The sequence below is a fragment of the Macrobrachium nipponense genome, chromosome 25 (genome assembly GCF_015104395.2).
Source record: "Macrobrachium nipponense isolate FS-2020 chromosome 25, ASM1510439v2, whole genome shotgun sequence".
NCBI lineage: Eukaryota > Metazoa > Arthropoda > Malacostraca > Decapoda > Palaemonidae > Macrobrachium > Macrobrachium nipponense.
Window position 1 is genome coordinate 35,255,677 of NC_087214.1, and position 26,200 is coordinate 35,281,876.

At 36.5% G+C, this 26,200-nt stretch overlaps 2 protein-coding genes and 1 long non-coding RNA gene across 9 annotated transcripts in view; 1 reads left to right on the plus strand and 2 right to left on the minus strand.

Annotated features, from left to right (window-relative positions):
• Nucleotides 1-26,200, plus strand: part of LOC135199350 (coiled-coil domain-containing protein 102A-like) — an 82,314-nt gene that overhangs the window by 51,273 nt on the left and 4,841 nt on the right. The window lies entirely within an intron of this gene.
• Nucleotides 6,398-14,695, minus strand: LOC135199348 (NADH dehydrogenase [ubiquinone] 1 beta subcomplex subunit 8, mitochondrial-like). The gene is made up of 4 exons (XM_064227299.1): nt 14,549-14,695; nt 10,776-10,996; nt 10,490-10,648; nt 6,398-6,557 (listed from the first exon to the last, which is right to left on the minus strand). Exons 1-4 carry the CDS (start codon nt 14,637-14,639, stop codon nt 6,498-6,500), a joined length of 531 nt encoding a protein of 176 aa, XP_064083369.1. The 5' UTR covers nt 14,640-14,695; the 3' UTR covers nt 6,398-6,497.
• Nucleotides 19,616-21,204, minus strand: LOC135199187 (uncharacterized). The gene is made up of 2 exons (XR_010310962.1): nt 20,480-21,204; nt 19,616-19,927 (listed from the first exon to the last, which is right to left on the minus strand). It is a non-coding gene; the product is annotated as an uncharacterized LOC135199187 (long non-coding RNA).

The following is a 26,200-nucleotide window of genomic DNA, read 5'->3' on the forward strand; positions in this document are numbered from 1 at the left end:
TCCGAGAATGGCGCCCCAACGTCAGGTTAGGCATATAAAAGGCCTTGCAGTAGTTAGGGTAGAATATCACAGCAGGCCAAGCAGGCCACCTACAATCAACACCTAGCCACCCTCCGAAAAAGTACATTATAACGCGTCCTGACACCGGAGATGGGCATCAGTCGCGACTTCTTGTGGTGAAAACGGAGCTAAAGACCTCTACTCTCCTTTCGAAGTAAGTATTTTCTCCAAAGTTAGAAATTAAGGCCAAATTTTAAGATTTAAACAGAGGGTACTGAAAAGGGTGGCCTACTGCAGTGGAAATCTCACCAAAACGCTTTAGAAATTTTTACTTACAACTAAAAATGTTTCGAAGATTGACGCTATCTTGATGTTTACGGAGTCGCTTGTGTCAACAAACTTCCCATTTCATGTGCTAAATCTGCACACCACTTGTACCCATAGACGCTGGGGCACTTTCATCACAACAATCGTAAACCCACCTCTTACCAGCACTTATTCGTACTTATTCAAGGGGACTACGGCATTCTTTGCGGCGTTTTGCGCTCTTCAATTGTTTATCAGTGTTGTCAATTGGTATGTGTTTACCCTCCAAAACTAGGTATAAGACTTACACAAAACCGGGGAAATAAGTGAAATTAGCGTATCTATTTGTAGTATATATACATATTAGAGCAATTTTATCATTACTGCATTACTATGACAACTAGAATTCATCGAAACCGTTTGTAAATGCATCGGCGTATGTGTGACGCTCCACTAGATTGGCAACGATGAGCCATTTTTCCTCACGTCGTCTGCTCGTAAGTATACATCCGAAACATTTGTAATTTTGGGGGGTTAATTTGGTTGCAAAAAAGGGATAATGGACATGAATTAAATAAACATTTTGAAGTAGAGTTAAACTAAATATTGAGTAAAGTAAACAATTAAGGGAATAAAGCTTTGCATCTCATAATCAGTGTTGTCGTCTGCTGCTCGTAACTTTGTTTACGGAGTGAGAGCTTAGGAAACACGAACAGCAATGTGGTTCGAGTGCACTGTGGAGTGAATTAAGACCAAAATGTGTATAATTACAATCAAATAAGCACTGTGGAGTTTCAGTTGTGATGGCAGTAAGGATAAAACCACTGATTACAAGGTAAGAATGAATTCAGTTCCAACCATAACCCCGGGAATAACAAGTTTCATACTTTCACTAATATAGGCAACAAAATGTTGTTTTATTGTGCTGATTACAACTGCAATCTTGAGTAAGAACAATAAACGTTACATACATACGCTAACATTGTTCAAATGAGTGCTGGGAAGGCTGGGGAAAGATGGTGGCCGTCACTGATGAGAACCGTCCATGCAAAACGTAGCCGCCATATTGGATTTCAAAACTGCCTTGAAAACATATTTTACGAAGAGCTCACATGCTTATTTTAATTCGTATGAGGCTTTCATATATCACAATATGTTGACGAAACTTCAGTCTTTTAAATGGTATGCTTAGAGTTGCAATTGTATTCATGTTTCACCAATTAAATATAGAGTGAATAAGACCCGTCCACCGTGATGAGGGTTGGCTGTCGTGATATTCTACCCTAAGTCGGGTCACACCGCCTCCTGGAAATTCCCTAGATCTACCTTTCAGTGCTCATTGGGGGGGATGCCTGGGGGAGGGGGACCCTGGCAGGGTCAAAGTCTTAGAGTGGCACACTACGTCAGGTTAGGCATATAATAGGCCTAACAGTAGTTAAGTCAGTAATTCTAAGCCCTCATTCCACGGTAAAGTAGACTGTGGCAGTTGACGGTTTCCTCCGTTATTTTACTTGCGAACAAGAATTTAAAGTAATATTTATTTGGACGACTGTCATTAACCCCCAGGGGCCAGTACTAAACACAGCGAAATACACTGGACACCCCAATCCCTAGTGGATGTCGTATTTGCAGTTACATTTCTTGCAGGTTAATTCTAAAGAATAGTTCCACATGGACTGCAAGGAATGTAACCGTGGATAGGACATCCACTAGGGATTGGGGCGTCCAATGTATTTCGGCATGTTTAGTACTGGCCCCTGGGGGTTAATGACAGTCCTCCGAATAAATATTACATTAAATTCTTGTTCGTAAGTAAAATAACGTAGGAAACCATCAACTGCCATAATCTACTTTACCGCGGAATGAGGGCTTAGAACTACCGTTAAGTCAGGTCACGCAGCCTCCTAGGAATGGCCAGGGCCTCACCTTCTGCGTCACTTTCCTCCTGCCTTTGCCACCCGACTCCGCACCCGCTCTTAGGCGGCCTCATCGAAACGCGCCTGAAAACCAAAACCCAAAAACCAAAAATATAAAAAGCTGCCTTTGATCGATAACAGCGCTAAATAGGATTATTAATCTCCAAAAAACAGATGTCAGCTTCGTCACTTACAACAGCCAGACCCTAAAGAGGCCTAGTAAGGCCTTATGACCTGAGGGACGCATCAGACCTCCAAAACGAGGACGACAGGCCAACCATCCATCGAAATATGTTTACTATTATGAAACAAACCTCCAGCTGACATAATCGAGGCCATTATAGCTGTAAATAACGATTAATTGCGGATAATTATATAAAATCCGGCGTGGGAGGAGGCCATTCTCCCGAATGTAAACAAAAGCCTGTCACTTGGCTCTCTCGACTCGGAATGAATTTAAACCTTAAAATAATGATTGATTATGATAAATGTATCAATAATAAACGTATTTTAATTAAATGGCTGTCGGCAGAATCGTAAAAATGTCCAAAAATATAGAAAGAACAACCTACACGTCTATGATGACCGTAGTATTCTCGGCGGCGTCTAAGGTCAATCAATCTTCCTCCCTTCGAAGGAATCCCCCCAAACCTCCCCAGAATTAAGATAACTTACAAGATATATCCTCCTTGAATTCGTCTCGGTAAAGAAAGAGAGTCTTCGGTGCCACAATTTGGGTGACGAAGGCGAAATGCGAAGGTGGGTAAATGGCTTCACGTGGTGTCACGGCAACACAAGCGGACGAGACTGGCGGCGTGACGACGCGAGGTTGCCGGTTTCAGATTTTTAAAATCGTTTATTTTACTAGATTTTCCCATAATGAGGTTAATTTTATTTATAATAATATTATTAATAACAATTTCCATCATTTCAAGATGATTTACGATGCCTTAACGACTTTCAAACCGTCGTAAAAGTCGTCTAAAATCATCATTGGTAACTCTATGAGTCTCGCTTCTTCTTCTTCTCCTGCCTCATCTTCCTCTTCGCAAGTTTCCGATTTTTAAATCGTGTATTTCACTAGTTTTTCTCCTAATGAGGTCAATTTTATTTATAATACATTGATTGATAGCTATTTCAATAATTTCAACACGTTTGGTGATGCTTTAACGACGCTCAAATCATCGTAAAAGACGTTTAAAATCGTCATTGATAACTCTGTAAGTCTAGCTTCTTCTTCTGCCTCATCATCTTCTTCGACATGTGCACTCGCTGTGGGGGGTTGGGTGGTATATTTAGGGTTTTTAAAGGCAGAGGGCACTTGTTAATCGTAAAATACTACACTGCCTATTCGATTTTACCCGAAATTACGTTCTCTCGTCTTATGAGCGATTTCAAAATTAGATTTTGCTAGAACTTGGTTGTTGGGTTTTTAAACAAAGTCCATTTTTTTCCTAGTTGCTAAAACCATTACGCGAAAACAAGAAATTCGGTATGTTTTTCCCAAAGCAAATTTGCAGTCTTCATCATAAAGGTAGTTGATTCAGCAGCAATTTTTAATTATACGACAGTGTTCACGTAGACTTTTGATACTTCTAAATTGGTAAATTGGATTTTGGGTGCTAAAGTTGCCATCTGTCAATTGCAATTACCAAATGCTGCTTTAAACAGCTTAAACTTTTGCTCTTATCTAATTTTATATATTACATAAAATGATTCGTCTGTTGCTTGTGATAAAATAATATTGAAGGTTTAACTTTATTTACTAACAGATTTTTGCACAAATTTTTTAATCAGGTGTCACAGACGAATGAGTGAAGTGTAGAATTTAGACTGCCAGAGCCAAGCACTTTCAGCCAATCGGTGCTTAAGAGAGTAACAAGATGGAGTTGGAATCTAAGATAGAGAGATCTAGTAAGAAAAAAAAATTGAGATGGTATACAAGGACATAATGACGAGACACCTGGAGGAACCCCGCAGTTGCACAAAGAATTAAGTTAGAACTTGGACAGCCAGATGGAAGGAAGAAAACTAGAATGTATGTAAAGTTCAAGGCTAAATATTTGGTGTAGCAGCTAAGAGGCAAATTAATGCCTTACAGTATACAACATCAAATAGACATTTGGTAAAATGTCGACCGCTTTATTGGCAATTTCATTTCCCTTTGCGCTCGTAGCCTGGGATCCAACTTATCAAATCTTGAAGAAGATATGTTTTGTATAGTTTGTATAGAACTTCAAGGCATCAAAATTATATTTGTCCGCTTAATTTGATCCAATTTACGAATGTTTGGCCTGATGACCAGACACAGGAACAGAATAATTTATTTGGCAACATAACAGCAAATTTCATTGCCTTGTATGGTCCCAGATGATGTTGCTGTTTCTAGATGCATGGAGGAGAAACGTAGTCATCTTCTTGATTGCGATGCTGTATAATTGAGTTTTGTGTAAAATAAACACTCATTTTACTAGGGTAATCTTCCCAGTACTGTTAGTTGGAAAAACTATGAAATATATCAACATGTTCTTTCTCAGATTACATGCATTGATAGCTTCAACTTCCCTTGGCACCTCCTTTCACTCTCTCTTCCACCATCTCCAACAATTGTAGTGCAACTGCGAGGTTTTCCTCCCATTACACATATCAAGCTTCCTTTACTTTCAGTTTTCTTTGCTGAAGTGACCTCATGGGTCCCAACGATTAGTACTTGGCCTAGATTCTATATTACAAATTCAGTAACTTCTTTTTTCTAGTATTCTCGTTTGTAAGGTTTCAGTAGTGGTATTTGCAGTACTATTCATAAGTTTTATCTACATTTCCGTATAGGCAAAGCAATTGCAGCTATTTCTATATCATTTAACCTACACATTAACAATTAGCCCACAAGGGACTCTTTAGCCCTCTGGAGGAGGCTTAATCAGTGAAGGGGCAGCACTGATGTAAGGTACTTCAAGTACTACTTGTTTTTGTGCAACGCCTGTTCATCAAGAACAAGTTCAACCTAGGTTGCTCAGTTCAGCTGAAGAAGAAACCTCACTCGACCACATCAATTACCAAAATATTTTACCTTTTAAAGCAATGAAGCACAACTAGTCGACAAATTATAGAACTACAGTATGGCAAGTTGAGAAGGCTGCTTGCTAACAGTTCCCCATCCACAAGAGGAAAGAATATTGCAAGAACCAATACTTTCCTACCTCATTCTGATTTGAATATAAAATATAGGCCAAAGGCCAAGCACTGGGACCTATGAAATCATTCAGCAACGAACAGACATTGACAATAAAAGGTTTGAAAGGTGTTACTGGAGGAAAACCTCGAATTTGCACTAAGAATAGTTAAAAAAAATATCCACAATTATATATTAAAAATTAAACATATATTTCTATGTAAAACAAAGACTTTCAAACACCTGAGCAGTGTAACTGTGAATTTCTTAACAAAGAATCAAGTGTTAGGAGAGGGTGAAAAGTAAGACTGAAGAAAGAGAATATGAAAGGAGGTACAGTCAAAGGAATGAAAGGGGTTGCAGCCAGGGGTTGAAGACACACTCCAAAGAACCTTAACTAACATCTACAGTGCACTGCATGAGGTACACTGACGGTAATAACCCAATATAGGGTAAAACTGTTTTGGGATTTTTAACAGAACAGGGTCACACCAATTTAGGATTTTCTGCTCACCTTCAGGCAAGGGCTTCCATCAAAGAACCTCATTAATTCAAGAACTGATAATCTGGGATGGTCGTCTTCACAACAATCTGAACTAACAAAGGTTCACCTTGAGAGTTTTTAGCTTTTACTTTTCATCAAGGTATATAATAACATGCTTTACAGCAACTAATCAATAACTTTAACTTCACAAAGGGTATGTCGTCTATTTCACCATACGTACTTTGCAAATGTCTTTACGCAAAAATCAATAATTCTGACATAACTACATTTAGCCAGCCTTCTGCAAAAATATACTATGAAAATTCACTTGAACAGTGAGTAGTAAACAATTACACTAGTAGGTACAAACCATATTCTATTCACCAAGCATTCACCAATGCCTTAGTTAATGCTAGCATCATCTAACATGACAACAGCCTCGCACACTGGTTTTCTATATTTTCATTACTGACATTTTCTGGTGATAAAAATCCAAAGGAGGAGAAAAGAAACAGCCTGGAAAGACTTACATTATTTCAAATCATTCTGTCCAAGTGGTATATAGTTTACATCTATAATTATCTCATATCTACAACAATATTACAAACAGATACACCAACTACTCTGGTGCCTCAAAAGTGTAGTGCACTTGTCCTTGCCCTGGGAACTGCTTGGCCAGCTGTCAAAGAAATACAGAACATTAGACAACAGATGAACTGACATTAACATTTGAGCCCAGATAGGCTAGACTAAGAGATTACATGGTATAGGATTGGTAACTTGCATCATATTACATGAATATTTCTGTCTTTCTGCTGAAGAATGATCTCTAACTCCTAGGTCATATATAGCATAATATATTTATATAGTATATTAAATGTAACATGAAAATCCACGTGCTTGAGAATGTCATAAAATCCACGTAAGAAGGCTAGTGAAAAATATTTTCGCTCGCTTTCTTATGTGAATTTGATATATATACTGCCTCTGGTTGGCACTCATCTTATCGTGTAGTGGTGTGGCGGTATAGCCGTAGAGCAACTATACTACTTTGCAGCAAGGGACAATTCTGGTGGCTAGCCAAGATATAAAAACATGCCCCTACCCAGGGCTCAGTACCACAATACAAAATAAAAATTTTTTTACCTATGTCCAAAAAATAACAACAACACATCATTACCCTACCATAAAAGAAGACACAACACCTTACGTCAAGGCAAAGATAAGAAATAGGAAGCGTTACTTCCTATGCTTCCTTTCCCAACACCACAGCAGCTGATAACAACAGACCCAAGATGCTGCACTTATCATATGGTTCCAATCTCATGTAAGTAATGCAAAGCAAATACAGGCGGTCCCCGGCTTACGACGTTCCGAGGTTACGACGCTTTTTCTTAAATATTCATTGAAAAATCCGCCCTGGGTTATGACGCTTGTTCCGCGGTTACGACGCTGACGCTTCCGACGCTCCGAGTTTACAACGCTTTTAAAAAACACATACTATGATAAGATAAGAATCCTTTATAGTTTAGCAGTTTCTCTCTCTCTCTCTCTCTCTCTCTCTCTCTCTCTTTGTATTTTCCAATGAAAATAATCACTATCATTCTCTCTCTCTCTCTCTCTCTCTCTCTACTACAAAGATGTGTTTTTTTGTATGATAAATAAATGATTTACTATTTTCAAATATTAATATTAATTTAAACAGCAATAATATCAATTCATTAAAGAAATACCATAGTGAATTAGTATGATTTTAGCTTATATTTAAAAAATTATGGAAGAATGAAGGAAATCCCAGTCTTCTTCAAGTAACTTCAGTAACCTTTCTCAAGATTCAGGTACTAAAACTGTCAGATATATCAAGTTCTGTGACAGCCAGGAGGGGGAAAATTTGGGGGAAGAGCTGCAGTGTTGCAATCACGTGGTCCTGACATTTTCCCCCCTCTATCTCTCTCTCTCTCTCTCTCTCATTTACTGAGACTCGAGATTTTTTATGTACTTGTACTATTTGTTTTTACTTTCAAATAATAATAATAATAATAATAATAATAATAATAATAATAATAATAATAATAATAATAATAACTGTAATTACAAAATTCATATGTGATAGTATTTTAAAGAAATACAATACGTACTAATCTATCCATGTCACTTTTAATTAAGGTTAACTCTCTCTCTCTCTCTCTCTCTCTTTTGCCACACAAGAAGCGTTATAAGTATTTTTTGAGAGAACAGAGAGAGATAAACACACACACTCTCTCTCTCTCTCTCTCTCTTTTACCGAGATGAAAGAATTTTTATGGTACTAGTATGTAAAATGTTTATTGATAATTTCAGTTATTTAATAATAATAATAACAATAAAACTTTAATTACAAAATTCATAATGGTCGTATTTTAAAGAGATGAAAATGACCTTCCATTTCACTTGTAAGGATAATTCCTTTCTTATGAGATGAGAGAATTTTTACGGTAGATGCACGTGTTTATTATATTTTCAAATAATAATAATAATAATAATAATAATAGAAGTAGTAATAATACGATAACTAATTTCAAAAGAAAATTCTTCCCTTTGTCTTTTTCTGTATCAATTTCCCCACCTCAACTCGAGTGACACTCGAGCTTAACAATGCCATACAATGGTCAACGAATTTAATGGTTTTATGTAATCAACTCTCTCTCTCTCTCTTTACTGAGTTGAGATCATTTTCATGGACGTGTATGTAATAAGTTTATCATTAATATTTTCCAATAATAATACTATATAAGTACAAAATTCATATCTGAGTATTTTAAATACAATAATCATTCCATTTCTCTCTTTTAAATACTGTAAGGACAACTCTCTCTCTCTCTCTCTCTCTCTCTCTCTCTCTCTCCACAAGATACTTGTCATACATTTGGTGTTTCTATTTCTTCCTTTTATCTCTCTCGCTCTCAGCAAAAGAATTGATAGACAGACAAAAATAACTGCACAGTCCTCTCTGTCTCTCTTCTCTGGAGAAATATATGTATTTATGGGAGGGGGAAAAAGTTGCCTACAGACATTCATTTCAATCTATTGAAACCGTAAGGAGTTATTTCTCTCTCTCTCTCTCTCTTTTGTATTTTAATGAAAATATACAGTAATTTGTGAATACACAGTGTTGCACATGAAAAAAGTAAATTAGTGATAATTTTAGAGATACGGCCCTAAGAAAAATTGCAAATTAGTAGTGAAATTTTCCCTGTGGACATGTTTTCAAGAACGTCGTTCCGGCTTACGACGATTTTCGGGTTACGACGCGTCTTAAGAACGGAACCCCCGTCGTAACCCGGGGACCGCCTGTATCGACTTACAATTCCAAAAAGTCAATTGCAATATTGAAGAGAGATAAACTGTGTCTGAATGCCAACAAAGTGGCAACTGCTCTAATTCCATGAGCTGTGACTCTGCAGATTGGGAACATGTCCTCTTCAATCGAGGTGCGAGCTTCCACGATAATGTCCCTAAAGAAGAAGATTCCTGGCTAGCTACTGATTTAGTGCTAGTCTCTGCCATGGCGATGGCCTTTCTTTTCCTATCTCTAGCCAATTTCTTTAAATGAGATTCTAATGTTTTTCATTTCCTATGGTCCCAGTCATTACATTCTGAACATCTTAAGTTAAATGAACAAATTTGCCCACGACAACCTGTGCACAGCGTGCGTGAGTCTTACGATTCCTTAGCTAGGCGTCTATTGTAGCCTTTAGTGCAATACCTAAAATAAGATGATCTTGAGTCCAACATCATCAAAGTAAGAAGTCATATAGTTAAAATAGTAAAAAATCATTAACCATTTCTCTGAAGTATAAAGTGGACACACCCCCCCTCCTCTATTTGAGGGGGATGCATACCAGAGGGCCCCCTTCCCCTGGCAAATAGCTAAAATAATCAGAACCCCTATAAAAACACTTAAAAGTGCCTATTTTTTTACGTAGTTCAAACTTAAGAAAAAAAACACTAAAAATGCTTATATACCTGTTTTTTTAATAGCTTTATCACAAAGTGTGTGTTTAATCATGAAATTGATATGAAAATCCAGTAATTTGTAGATATTTCTCATAGAAAAATACTGTAAATAAACAAATTTCCCATGAATAATGGGTATATAAGGTCCAATGAGAAATCCACAAATATGCGAGTCAGCGAATCTGGAGTCTGCCAAATACCTCACCAACTAACATAAAAAGCAACCAGAAAAGTCACAAATTTCAAAACAAAGCTGAAACCATCAACCAGTATGTATATAGCTATCAGCTGGCACAAACAAACAGAGCTCTTTGCCATGTTGCCCCTCTCTTCCCTGAAAAGTGGGTGGGGTCATGGTTACCTACCCAAAAACAAACAACTAGCGCAACCTGTGGATTTCAAAATTTAGCTGCCAGGCAAGAAACTCTTAGCTATATAGTTACTGGGTAAGTTGCTTGAATAAAACACCCAAATTCAAAGTACTACTGTACATGGTTTGTCTTGGCTGGTGATTGGAACGCCTATGTATTGTATAACAATTGACTAAACCGTAGGTTAAGCTGACACTCAATATAGTACATATGTTTATATATCTCTCCTTGGTATAGTACTTACCACAGGCCAATGCATCTTCTTGTCATCTAAATAAAAGTAAACGACAAAGAAGGCAGTCATGACACCAAAGAATGCCATCGCTTGCTGACCCAAAGAGTAACGAAGCTTGGTGGTAACATCCAGCCGATCTAATCCATGCATATCATAGTCCACTTGTATCTGAAAGGGAAACCATCATCACTTGACATAGTGAAGCCAAACCTGGTGACCTATTTAGTTTAAAAATTATGAAATGCAACATTGTAGAGGAGCATACAAATAACGTCACAACTCTTGAATCTCATACCGGTTCTCCGAAGTTACGTCGGTGTTCTGGAAAATCCCAGTCACGGTAAGGGTCTCGGGCATCGGCTGAAATTACCGGAAGCTTAGGGTAATCACCCTTTCCCAAGCCATCGTCAGGATAGGGTTCGTACTCGTCAGGCCGCAAACCATATTTGCGTGCTGCTGCTTCTCGTTCTTCGGGAGTCACTGGGTATGGGCCAGGCTTCCAATCCTTGTTCCAGTCTGCACAGAAATACATCCATGAAATTGTCAGAAAATGAGTTCAATAAAGAATCGGCGTTCAGAGCCGACTTCCAAAATATATAAAGGAATTAGCCAAATAGGTTAATTCCTAACTGGATGTCCTTTTTCCATTCTTCCCCATACAAAATACATGACTATGAAATGGATATATCATTTTGCTATTGATGTCAACAGATAACTTTGACAGCTTAGTGATGACATATTCTTCGTAATATGTTTAGTGAATAACGACATAAAAATCTACTGGGCAGCATACACCAAAAGCAAAATACACAGACACTGTAATCTTTTATATATATACAGTTGCAAATGTCAATACACAACTAACCCTATATCACTATATTCACCAAAGTGGGATGTGGAGAAAGAAATATAAAACAATTACTACTGAGTAACTCCACCTTTGCTTCACTTTGCTATAAAATAATCACGTTAATCTTCCTTTGCATTTTCCTAACTTCATTTTACAGTAAAATACTCAACTTATCTTTGCAATTTCCTGACTCATCAACAAAGACTGTTAAAAATTAAATACAGCACAATTCAAGTTTGTTCATTTTTTCTGATTCTTCTTAAAAATGACATTATGATAAAATAAAGTTTTAATTATACTTACCCAGTAATTATATAGCTAAGAGTTTCACTCATCGGCACCTGAAATCCTGAAATTCGCGGGTTGCACTAATTTTCTATTTTGTTTTGGCTAGGTAGCAGTGCCCCGCCCACTTTCGGGGCAAGAAAGAGGAACATCTTAGCAGAGAGTTCAGTTTGTTTATGCCTTACAAAATAAATCCATGCTAGGTGAACTGAGGGGGGGGGGGGGGTGGCAACTACTTGTGGACAGACCCCACCAACCTCCCTTGGGCTACCAGTTTGGTTCCTCCCCTGCACTGGGGAGTATGACAATGACCTTTGCCTATGAGAGTCGATGGGACAAACAGCCACCTACTCCACTGGCACAACACTATCACTCTTCGCCTTGTCCATCAGGACCTTAACAGATGTACCAAGATGCTCCATTGTTGTACTAACAGAGAAAATGCTTATCAATCTTTTCCTCGAGACTGGTAATGGGGTTGGGATCGGAAGTAAGGAGCCTGCAACTGAAGAAGGTGGTATAGCAAGAGAAGTGGGAGCTAAAGATATGACAGGACCACTCAATTCCAAATTCAAATCAGAACCTTGGCTAGCTGGTTTTGAATTAGCCCTAAGCAAAGCCTTTATATCTACCTGTCTCTGACTTCTTTAAATGAGACTCTAAGCTCTTCCACTTCCTCTCATCCCAATCAAAACATTCATTACATCGAATATCAAATGAACAACATACTTGTCCTAGACAATCAGTACATAAAGTATGAGTATCATAAGATTCCTTGGTTAGCCTAGTCTTGCAACCTTTAGTGCAATATCTAAAGCTAGGAGAACCCATGTCCGACATAGTCGACAACACTAAGACCCGTTGGTCACCAAGAAATAAGCAAAATCTAGTTCTTTATGCAAAATCCACAAAAAAGATCCTAACACTATCTAAATGTTTGCCAAGACAGCTAATACAAGAACAGAATATTTCACCAATTGTGATGATACACTAGGAGAATCCAAAGAATTCTTGGAATAACTGCAATCGACAACCATCTATAGCCATCGGCTGACAGAAACAAACTGAGCTCTTTGCCAAGTTGTTCCTCTCTCTTGCCCCAAAAGTGGGTAAGGTACTGTTACCTAGCCAAAAACCAAATAGAAAATTAGCGCAACCTACGAATTTCGGGATTTTAACTGCCGGCGAGTGAAACTCTTAGCTATATATTTACTGAGTGAGTTGTATAATTACAGCCTATTTCCTGTGCTAAATCTGCAAAACATTTGTACCCATAAATGCTGGTACAGTTTCCTTAAAATAATGGTAAACGATGATGCTCTTTGATATGTGGCCGGGAGAAACCTAGCGAATTTTCGGGGGTGCCAGTGTGCTAGGTACCTACTACCTAAGTCAAGTGAAGACCTCTATGCTATATTTTTGTATGATTAAAAGTGCAATCTTTAATATTTAGAATGAGAAATTATGAATTTCCAATACTAACAATATCTTATTCCCATTATAATTTGATCTTTTCATAAGCATTTTATAAATTCCACTTGCCCTAGCGTTCCGTGGCCAGGCCATCGGAGGTCACATGATTGCCCGGGGCCTGGACTACAACAAAGACTTATTGCCACAAGAAATTAAAAGTCCCAGATTTGAATCGGCCATGAAATCGTTAATAGTATAGTTTAGTTAGCATTTAGACCCATATAAACTGATTAAGAAAAATTAGTATTTATACATGTTGTATTAAATATGAATATGTGGAGTAGCTGTCATTTAATGTTTTGGATAATCAACAAGTATTTCTTACTTACTATTGTGTATATTTATATTTTTCTCAATCAAAATATATAGGTCTCAATGTTAATCTTTCTCCGTTGACGATTTTCTGGCTGTTTAAAAGTTGGCCCTACTAATTTCTTATGGAGCAAAAATAGACAATTGGCCAGAGTGGTAGTGATTGCATCACACTTCGGAACCCTAGTCCTAGCACATAGTAATAATTAAAGGTGCATTTATTTCAGCCATATTTATTAAAAAATGGGTAGATCTAGGGTACTATTCCGCGACGGCCTAGACTATGGCAGTTGTGGTTTTTCTATGCAGTTTTACCTCCTGAACAAGAATTTTAAGTAATATTCGAACGACTCCAATTAACCCGGCGAAATACAATGGATGCCCCAATCCCGTATTCGTGGTTACGTTCCTCGCAGTCTGTGCGGAAATGCCTATTCTGTAGAATTACCAACAAATTTTCAAATAGTAAGTCAAAATAGTAATAGGCTATGGGCTTATTAATGAAAAGCGCTGGCAACAAAATAAAAAATTTTTGTCTACCTGTAAATTGAATTGTATTGATGTTTCAACAATTGAATATCGAGTGAAAAAATTGGTTTCTCTGTGAGCCAACATTTCGCCACAGGTCTAGGAATTTGAATATACCTAAAATTAGCTAGACTCTGCAAAGGAAATTTGTCTAATTTAATAGGTAGGTATATAGCTATGTCAAAATAATATGGATGAGGCCAGTTACCTATATAATTAACGGTACTGGAAATCCATAATTTTGTGTGCATACTAGGTCCTACCTAATAGTAGCACGGGTTGCAATGACGGTACAATAACGGCATTGAAAAGTGATCCTAAGTTATTTTAGAAGTGCTTTTTATTTACTTTGATGCTGTGACCTACATAAAATAACCTAAAATGCTTTAAGGAACCTTGACCTTAGCCAATACTGCCTACCTGGTAGTACAAGGTGTACATAAAGTCCCAGTACCATTCCCATAAAAAAATACTTGTAATGGTACTGGGACTTTATGGACACCCTGGAGGTAGCTACTCCAGCAGGATACGACGAAACTAACCTCGTTTTCTCTTTCGTAAAAACTACTATTTTCCTTTTTAATGAATAATTAGCATAAAAGAAGACTCCACCGACTTACTCCCTCCATATCTCACTGACTGAGTGCCAGCTAAGCTCTGCAATCTGCTCAAAGACGAAAGCCGGAGGACGGACTTGGTAACGTTCGCCATGTTGTCGTCGATCAGCTGTTAAGATCAACAACATCTGAACAGTGATACCAAACCTTCTCTTCCATGACACCCTAGAAATTGCCCTACATAACTGAAAATGACCCGACATTCTGAGGCTATGATAAGACCTAAAGTTTCATATAGTGTAATATGTAATATCATGAATAACAGTAGCCATATTGATCAAGATATGGTTTGTTATAATTATTATACTTAAAATATTGTCCTATGGTCGTTACCTTATGTTGGCAACACTGCAATATCAAGCGTAATGTCCCCCAAGATTTTGGAAACATTTGATGGCCATCAAATTTCCCTTTGGAATTATGGTAATTACCCTTGAATACAGCTGGTAATTTCCTATGAATACGGCTAGTAATTTCCCTTGAATATACTTGGTAATTTCCTTGAATACAGCTGGTAATTTCCCTTGAATACAGCTGATAGTTTCCCTTGAATACAGCTGGTAATTTACCCTGAATACAGCTGGTAATTTCCTTTTAATACAGCTCGTAATTTCCCTTGAATACAGCTGGTAATTATCCTTGAATGCAGCCTTTAACGCAAATTAGGAAAACTGTAAACACGAATATGTCACAGACGAAAAACATGTAGCAAATACTATATCATTTTTTTTTTCTTTTTCGAACGGTATCTTAATTTTAGGAAAAACTTTGAGGACAAGCAAATGTCAATATGTATGATTTAAACTTATAACTTGACTTGAATACAGTCTCAAACACAAAACAGGAACACTTTCTATAACAAAAAGACAATTTAGACGGATAAAAAATCTCAGGAAAGTGAAGGGTGTGGAAATTAATTAAGTCTTTTTACCGTTATATTACTTTCAAGAAAACAATCAAGGACCCATAAATGTTTAAATCTAATTAAACTTACGCAAACGCAGTCTTTAAATACAAAAGAAGAATCAGAAAGACTCGGAAAATGTTATTTCCTTTATACGGGAAGTGACTGAAACCTGGCAGATGTTTAATTCGAATTAAATTTACTCAAATACATTCTTAAATTAGAACGCTGTCTGTGGCAGAATACAATTAATTACCAAATCAAAGCCATGGAAATAAAAAATCACAGACTTGTTTCTGAAATTACTATTAAACTTTAATGGACGTTTTTTAAGATTTACATGGGACAGATTTTATCACCAAGAAAAAGCTACACGAAGAAGGTAATAAAAGAAAACGAGTGCATAGAAAATGAGATGAAAGGGGGAGACTTACTCTAGTTGGAAGAATCGATAAATAAAACGAGCAACTTTGGAAAAAAAAAATATATATATATACAATGATAAGGGTGATAATGCAAGGAAAAACATTATACAGGAGAACATTTGTGGGCATTAAGAAAATATGAAATAAGATAAGCCAAAGAATATTTGGTAATCTAATGAAGAGGTTCATGTCAAAACACACACACACACACACACACACACACACACACACACACACACACATATATATATATATATATATATATATATATATATATATATATATATATATATATATATATATATATATATATATATATATATATATATATATATATATATATATATATATATATATATATATATATATATATATATATATATATATATATAATAAAAGGAGCCCATAAAAACACAAAATATAGAGGGAAAAGTACTATATTTCAGAGACTGCTGTCTCCCTCTTCAGGTAGATGAATGAGAAAAGTTTACAGAAAAGATGGTATTTATACCAAGAGGTCCATCCACACGGAAGCCAATTTAGGTCACCCCGCTGATAATCTTCCTTTAATCTTCTTAAGTGTTGGTTGAATGAAAATCTTGTCGATTGTATCTGAATCCCATGCTCCTTTTGAGATGTTCATTACCTGCCTCTCTTTTATTAAGCCGATTCCATCATTTGACTCTTGTACTGGCAATTGCTGCTATAGATTATACGTGACAAATTCCAGTTTATTCTATGGTTATGTTCATTTATATGTTGAAAATAGCTGAGTTCTGTTGTCCATACCAACTGACCGTTTGTGTTGCATTAATCTCAGGGGAAGTGATTTACCTGTAAATCTGATGTAAGATTGGCCACAGTCCTGGCATGGGATTTGATAAACCCCAGTGTCCTTGGGGGATGTCTTTTGTTGGACGTTAATCAGGCATTTGGCTAAGGTGTTTGGGTAAGTAAATGCAAAAGGGTTAGATTAAGAAGGTGACTCAGACTGTGACCAATCTTACATCGGATTTACAGGTAAATCAATTCCCCAGAGATTAATACAAAACAAATGGTCAGTTAGGTATGGACAACAGAACTCAGCTATTTTCAACCATATATAGATATATATATAATAGTATATATAATAATCTTTAATATATATGTGGTACTATGTATAGTTGTCTTGAAAAAAAGGAGGTTTGCTAATCTTGACATGATCCAAAAGAGAAAGTAGCTACAGGGACCAGTAAAGAAATTCACTTGAAAAATAAGAAAATGACTGGAGAGAGATGATGAGTAACAGAAACAGGCCTATAATTAGGCCATAGAATTAGCAATAACAATGGTCCCACATAGAATATTTATATAGTCACGAAGACGTGAATACAAAACACGTTAAAAATCTGGGAAAATGTATAGGTTCACCACACAAAGAAAATTATTGTTGGTATGTATGGTGTTTTTACATTGCATGGAACCAGCAACGGGACCAACAGCTTTACGTGACTTCCGAACCACGTCAAGAGTGAACTTCTGTCACCATAAATATACATCTCTGACCCCTCAATGGAATGGTACAAATTATTGTATACATGACATATAACAAGAAAGATTCCTCATCTTCGTGGAGAGTAGAAAACTTAGTGAGGTCTGATTAAATATATATACTATGTATAGAGGGAATAAATGGTAGGATGAAACCTTGCTCATTTAGTTAGAGCAACATAGATCAGTAGTGAAAATCAATTGTTCCTATGGAAATACAAACCTTTGCACTGCTGGCACTATCAGCATTCCGAGACCATGTGATGGGCCACTACATAGTGGTGACGAGCAACAAGATGGTTGTGGTAGCATACGCCAATAAACTTGGGGAACAGTCTCTCCTTACCTTGGTCAGTTAATGTTGCAGATGCATGTGTTGGCAGCTCACCAGCTGTCAAATTATCAACAATATACAGTGTCCTGGAAGATGATTTCCAGCAGCCCCCAGATGTTTAGGTCTTTCTGTCTTCAGTCTGATTCTCTTTGTGAACAATCATTGTTGGTGTGCAAGGATTTCAGCATGACCACAGTGGCTTTGTATTGGTCCCGCACCCAGTGGTGTCCCTATCTGCTATCTTTTCTGGTGGAGATGCCAAGATAGAATCACCCTTGACCCCTCATCCTACATTGTTGGAAGGTTATCCAGCAGCTCTTGCAAGCGAGTGAGAAAGAAAGAGTTTTTCTAACAGATTTATGCAGTATATAGGTCTTGATGCCTTTTGAAGTCCGTAGTAGCTAAGTTCCATGGAAAGTGGGCCATTTTCTACAATTGGTGTCGTGGATGATGTCCCTCTATAGTCTGAAGTTCTCGTTAGCAAGTCACAAACTTCCTCATTCATTGTGGGGAAAGGTTATTGCTCTGCCCAAAGCCACTTCAACTGAATGAAGGACATGAATTGGTAGAGCTGTCAATGCTCATGAAGAGCTTTGAAAAGTTTTACCCATGTGCAAGGTTTCTGGTCTCCAGCGTGGATGTCTCCCAACACCATCCCCCAAGCCTAACTCAAGTGACATAAGTCCTTGAGAGGCCTTAGACTAAACCTCACTCTTAAGACTCTCTTTCTGCTAGTCCTAGCCTCAGTGAAGCATTTTGTCAGGCTAAACAGCCAGTCACATCTTTTCCAATATCTATAGGGTTGGAAATTTCTCTCACTCCAATTAATTCTCTGAGTTTATGTCATGCTATGCATGACATCCCTGATGGCGAAGGAATAACCCGATGCCTTATGGCAGGCGAGCTGTTCCCTCCACGCACCCACATCCTACCTATATTATCATTATTAATAGGGGTTAGTTTTTCCAGACCTCTGAGTCTCAAGTAGACTCTTCTCGGGCTGGTATCCCACCTATAAAACACCTTATTATGAAACTTTAACACCCACTTCCAGATGGGGATGAAAAATACATCTACATAAAAGGCACTGGTTTGTATGCCCAAGAAAAATACAAATTTTTTAAACCCAACATATTTAGGTGCTTGTTCACTGAAAACTGTAAATCTGCATGAAGAGGAGACCAGTTTGGGATCACCACTTACATTTTATCCAGCGGAAATAAAGGATGAGTGATAAAAATAAATCTGCAGTCGTATAACTACCCACCTTATACATTAGCTGAACTGATATTTAAAACTATGACATTACTGAGAATGGTTAATCCTCTTAGCAGTAGAGAAATGACAAGAGACGATGACCCCACAATTATCTTACCTGGTTTAGTAACTTGGTACTTTGTCAGCTACATCTTTCTGCATTTTACACACAAAACTGAGGCTAGCATTTTAGACCAGTCTTTGATTCAAATTAGTAAGATTTACTGTCCATACTCTTGATTATTATTTAAAAACAAACTTTCTAATTCATGAACTTAAAACCTGGTGAGCAGATATGAGTTATTGTGAGAAATACAGAACTGCATTCAGAAAATTCATTGCATTTGAGAAATGTGAGAAAAAATTGGAATAAAAACAAGCTGAAGTCAAGTCTTCCTTCAGAAATAAGGTTATTCATAATAATACCAAATAGCTGTTACACATTTCAACCAATTAAGCATCTTCAACACCCTCATTCTACACAAGTGAAAAGATACAAAACACTCACCGGTAAGTTTTTGTATCTCTGCATAACCAAGTACTGTAGCATTAATTTTGACTTCCAAGAAAATAACCATAACCTTTCTGAACTTAAGCGAGGAAGGTAAAAGAAAAGAATATAAAAAACGTTTGGTATAATTCATGAATTACAATTCATTAAGGCTTCCATTTCAATCTGATGAATACTGAAATAATATGCTATATAATCAACGTTTAACATTAGACTTTTTAAACATACTCTTCTTGGCGATTACATCAAAGGCCGTCGCTAAAACTGTGCATGATCATCGTCTGAGTCTTGTAAAAGATTGGCAGTACGGAGTGGTAGGGAGGACGCTTGTGATGACCTTAACCGGGATTGGAGGTGCTCTACTTGAACTTCTAAGTTCTCAACAGACTCCTGCATTTCGTCATTTGCACGCTGCAGTTTTCTGCAATGGAAAAAATGAACAGATATTGGACAATGCGTCGATAACAAGTACACTATCATTAATATTATAAAGCTATTTAACATCATCTCTGAGTCTCAGTACTAGATTCCCAGAGGGTGTTTCATTAAGTGAGAGGCAGCCATTCGAATGCACAATGCGTTATGTATGGAGTGCAGTCAGACCTCTCAAATCCAGAATCCTGGACAGGACAAGCAAAATATAGATTAAAGGAAGATATTTTTCAAGGTTCTACCTAATATTTAAAAAATAATTGGAACTGGGAAAAAATTGTGAGAAAAATCATATGCATACCACTAGCTTAAAACATATACATACTAAATATATTAAAAACCTTATTATTAATACACAATAAAATAATTTGAATAAATGATGTCAAATAAACTTATGGAAAATATCATGGCTTAAAAAGATAAGCAGCATTGCACTGGAAAATAAGCACCGAAGCTAAATTAAAAAAAAAGTGTTTGTAGATTTCAAATATGAACAAGAAGTGGAAAACATCAAGAACAATAATATCATACACGCACATACCCACAAATATCATAAAACACCACTTTCCTTTCAATACATTGCTTATCATCGTTGCGGTGTTGAAGATGTCTCATGAGAGCTAGGGTGACAGAGAGAGAGGAATGTAAACAAAACGAGCCTTAGTTAGGTTTTCAATGAGATTGGTTAAAATATTTATTCAGTTTGCACAGAAAATATTTTTTTAAAATATTGATCATTTTCTCAACAAGTAGATATTAATTAATAAATAGTTTAAAAGGTGATTATTAACAGTAAATGGTTTAACCACACCAATTAGCCAATACAGGCAGTCCACAGTTATTGGCGGAGTTAAGTTCTCGGCAGGGTGTTGGTGATAAGCGAAAACTGCCACTAACAGAAACGCAGGGAAGTACTATGGCACAATAAGCCGGTTACCGGCGACTCTGTTAGGTATCTGTTATGGCGCCATAACTCTATTATCAGCGCCTTTTGGCGCCGATAACCGGAACTCGGAGCGTTGTGGCGCCATAAATCGCCGATTTTATGGCACTAGAAGAGCCCCACAAAACCGGATCACTGATAACCGAGTCCGCCGATAACTGGAGACTGTCAATATTCTTAACTGTTCCTAGAGCTGCCCCCAAGGATATACTACAACCAGACAAAAAAATTAAGACCAAATGAGCTAGTTCTGTTTCGTATGATACCTTCTGCCTGTGCGTCCTGCCATGAAGTAATGATGGTACGTACTACACAGTAAAACAAATTTTTCCATCGTAAACATCATCGTACACATCATGTATGATATTTAGCAATGCACCAGTTGGAGTGTATGTGAATACCACAAATAAGAAATATAAATACAATGCCAGTATCGTACCTGTAGTTGTATTGCTAAAAATAGGAGTCCCAATCTTATCAGTAAAAGTATAATGAGAACCAAAGCAAATAAGCACATATTCTCAAAGCAAGATTTCTGAACAATTCTTGAGTTATATGAGCTTGAATGCATTTTTAAAGATATGACGAACGTTGTTTCCAATACATTTTATTTCTTGCTTTCAGCACACCTAGTTTCTTTGAGTAAGTTGCCAGAGCATGATAATTAGTCCTGCATGCCTGCAACTGTAATATATAAATTCTTTTGGATTTCAGTCATTATTTCCATTGAATTGAATATAGAATTTAGGCCAAAGGCCAAGCACTGGGACCTATGAAGTCATTCAGTGATGAAATGGAAATGGACGGTAAAATGTTTGAAAGGGGTAACAGGAGGAAACGCTCAAAGCAGTTGCACTATGAACCAATTGTTTAGAGATGGTGGAGAGTAAGGCAGAAGAAAGTTAATATGAAAGGAAGCACAGTAAAATGAGCGAAAGGAGTTCCAGGTAGAGGTCTAAGGCATGCTGCAAAGAACCTTAATTAAGTAATGCCAACAATGCACGCATTGAAGTGCACAGACGAGTAAATTTTTTTGGGTTCATAATTTTACAGCATGAAAACTGACAACTAATGTATACAGTACATATAAGGAAAAATGAGGAACAAGAAAGTCTTTTAAGTGACAGGCTCAAATGCTACTGTAATCGATTCAGTGAGCATTCAGTCCTAGTTCCAGCATGTGTGATGTCCCTGCTGGTGCATGTCACCACAAACTGTGGTGGCTGACCTGTTTTCCAGACCAAGTTTCCCAATAAAACCGTGAAAAGTCAAGCAAAAACCAGCACAACCACATGGAGCTGCAAACACACACACACACACACACACACACACACACACACACACACACTCTCTCTGATCCACTCACTCTGCTTCTTTTACTATACTTCAATATAATTAGTTTCACACTAGTACTGTATTTACTCTTTACAAACCTTACAGTATAAATTCCTACAGGCAATTACGGTTTGAAGATCCCAGTCTGTATGTCTTTACACATATGAATTTCAAAACTCCATACAGTCTGGTTTCATGTTATTTTCTAATAAATTCTGGGAACTTGAATACTACTTTTTTATTAATTTATTATTCAAGTACTTAACTGACTGTGAAGAATAAAGACACAGTGTAGATATTTAAAAGAAAAGAATTCTTTGACAATATCACTATACAAATTCAGTTACGATGTGCAAAAAAGTACAGATAAGTATTCCTCTTGGACTAAAAGTTAATTTTGTGCATATTATTGTCTTTACATTCTTAAGTTTTAGTTTTCCTTTACTTTGACTAAACTTGAAACTATATAAAAGTAATATAAATTTTAAAAGAAAATTAAATACTAATGTTTCTAGTGGTGCAGAAAGTGGTTTAAGGGGATTCATACTTGGTATTTACAGAGTTTTTTCATAGTATTTCATATCCTTTGCAAAAGCATGATAATATTTCTTGCAAATTTCACATTCAGTCTTTCCTGGGATGGGATTTACAGTTGATGGTGCACAAAGTCCATTGAAATGAATCTGGATACATCCATTATCAAGACAGGGTCGGACATAATTAACCCTCTTACGCCGAAGCGGTAAAAAAAAAATTGTCTCCCGTGTGCCGGAGGTGTTTCAGAGTGAGCGCGGAAGCGGAAAAATATTTTTTTCAAAAAATCACAGCGCGCTTAGTTTTCAAGATTAAGAGTTCATTTTTGGCTCCTTTTTTGTCATTGGCTGAAGTTTAGTATGCAACCATCAGAAATTAAAAAAATTATCATTATCATATATAAATAATGCGATATATGATAGCGCAAAAACAAAATTTCATATATAATTGTATTCAAATCGCGCTGTGCGCAAAACGGTTAAAGGTGACAAGTTACTTTTTTTTTCGTTGTAATGTACACTAAATTGCAATCATTTTGGTATATAACACATTGTAAAACGATAAAAGCAACACAGAGAAAATATTATCACAAAATAATGCATGAATTCGTAACGCGCGGACGTAAACAATATTTTTTTTCTCAAAAATTCACCATAAATCTAAATATTGTCCTAGAGACTTCCAATTTCTTTCAAAATGAAGAAAAATGATTGAATATTACTATACTGTAAGAGTATTAGCTTATAATTGCAGTTTTCGACCATTTCGGACGAGTTAAAGTTGACCGAATGTTGAATTCTTTTATATATATATATATATTTATATGCAATTATTTCGGAAATAAGAAAAGCTACAACCTTCAAATATTTTTTGTTTTATTCTACGTGAAATTGCGCACATTTTCATATATAAAACTCTATGAAATGCCTAATATGAAATGGAGCAAATATTCCGAGAATGGTACGTACGCATTTCGGAGATTTGTGGCGGAGAATCCGCGTGCGGAGGAAAGGAAAGATTTTTTTTTTAAATTCACCATAAATCTAAATATTTTGCTAGAGACTTCGAATTTGTTTCAAGATGAAGATAAATGACTGAATATTACTAGACTGTAAGAGTTTTAGCTTACAATTGCGTTTTTCGACCATTTCGGTAGAGTCAAAGTTGACCGAACGTGGTTTTTTTTCTATTTATCGTGATTTATATGCAAATATTTAAAAAATGAGAAAAGCTACAACCTTCAATTATTTTTTGTTGTATCCTACATGAAATTGCGCACATTTTCATATATAAAAATTTATGTAACGGCTAATTTAAAATGGTGCAAACATTACCACAATCGCACATATGATTTTTTCGGAAGAGTTACCGTGCGGACGTAAAGAAAATGTTATTTTTTTCATAAATTCACCATAAATCGAAATATTGTGCTAGAGACTTCCAATTTGTTGCAAAATGAAGGTAAATGCTTGAATATTACTAGAATATAAGCGTTTTAGCTTACAATTGTGTTTTTCAACCATTTCGGTAGAGTCAAAGTTGACCGAAGGTTGAAATTTTGGCAATTATCGTTATTTATATGAAAATATCTCAAAACTGATAAAAGCTACAACCATGGGTTGCTTTTAGTTGTATTGTGCATGAAATTGCGCACATTTCCATATATAAAACTTTATATAACGGCTAATTTTAAAATGGTGCAAACATTACCACAATCGCATGTATGATTTTTTTCGGAAGAGTTACCGCGCGGACGTAAGGAAAAAGTTTTTTCATAAATTCACCATAAATTGAAATATTGTGCTAGAGACTTCCAATTAGTTGCAAAATTAAGGTAAATGATTGAATATTACTAAAATATAAGAGTTTTAGCTTACAATTGCGTTTTTCGACCATTTCGGTAGAGTCAAAGTTGACAGAAGGTTGAAATTTTGGCAATTATCGTTATTTATATGAAAATATCTCAAAACTGATAAAAGCTACAATCATGAGTATTTTATTGTTGTATTCTACATAAAAATATGCACATTTTCATATATAATACTTCATGTAACGGCTAATTTACAATGGTACAAAAATTATGTCAAAGTGACGAAATAATTTCCGAGATGTGTCACAGATACTTTTTAGTGCGGCAAGAAAGAAATTCGCGCTTGCGCGCCTGCGTAACGATTGTAAACAAAACAACACCTTGATCTGTGAACTCCCAGCATCCCCCAAGGCGCGTGATTCAAAAGTTTTAGGCTGGTAGGCCTATAAGTATTTTTCCGCGAATTTTAAAAAAAACTTTTGTAAGTCGACGTAAAATACGTCCAGTCAGCACACGGGAGACAAAAAATGTCGACGTAAAATACGTCCAGTCGGCGTAAGAGGGTTAATCAGACCTAGAAGGGTATCACATATCACCAACTGTTTTCTGTAGGAATACTGCTAAGTAAGAGACTAGAATTCAGGATTTTATATAAAAGTTCAATGAAGAATTTTCCACCAATCTTAGAAAACAATGTCACAATGGAGATTGGTCTAAAATTATAGCTTGTTTGTTTGCTTGTATGGTGTTTTTATGTTGCATGGAACCAGTAATGGTTATTCAGCAACGGGACCAACGGCTTTACGTGACTTCCGAACCACATCGAGAGTGAACTTCTATCACCAGATATACACATCTCTGACCCCTCAATGGAATGCCCAAGAATCGAACTTGCAGCCATTGAGGTGACAGGCCAAGACCATACCGATCACACCACTGAGGCACATTATGGCAATCAACGGTATAATTTGTATACGTAACGGGACATAGCTCCCTCCCAATTAATCTGTTCGCATGGATTATGAACTTTCAGTTTTTGGCTTTCCTGTCCATGGTTCTACCACTGAGCTACTAAGAGTTGAAGCTGAGGATCTAAATATGATTAAACATTACGATCTAGGAATACAAAGGCAACTTTTCTTTCCTATCAATATGCAAAAATAAGATAGTACTAGTGAAAAACCATCTCAATTTAAACGGGTTTTGGTTTGCTTCAATATATATACAATATCAGTCTTCGGGGTTGAAAAGTCGAGTTCTCTGGAAACAATAAGCACTCTAGTTGGTGAAAAGTAATTCACTCCCTAGGACTAGTTTTTTATACTATCTCCAATTTGGTGAGAGTTAATTTTGCAAATTAATGGACTTCTGGATTTGCTTCATAGGATTGTTTCCTCAGTGCAGATAACATAGAAACTGGTCTTTGATATTATTTGATATTTCAACCCAATCACATAGGCTTATAATTTTTTATTCTTATGGGGGTGGCCTTAACACTCCTAAGCACAGCATGCTAGTTACTCCTAAGCATAGCATGTAAGTAAAGTTTTAAAAATTCTAAACATTAACCTACCTAATAGGGATCTTGTTGCTTTCAAAATAATTTCATTGCCTATTTTCATTTTTCCTTGTGAGTAGTG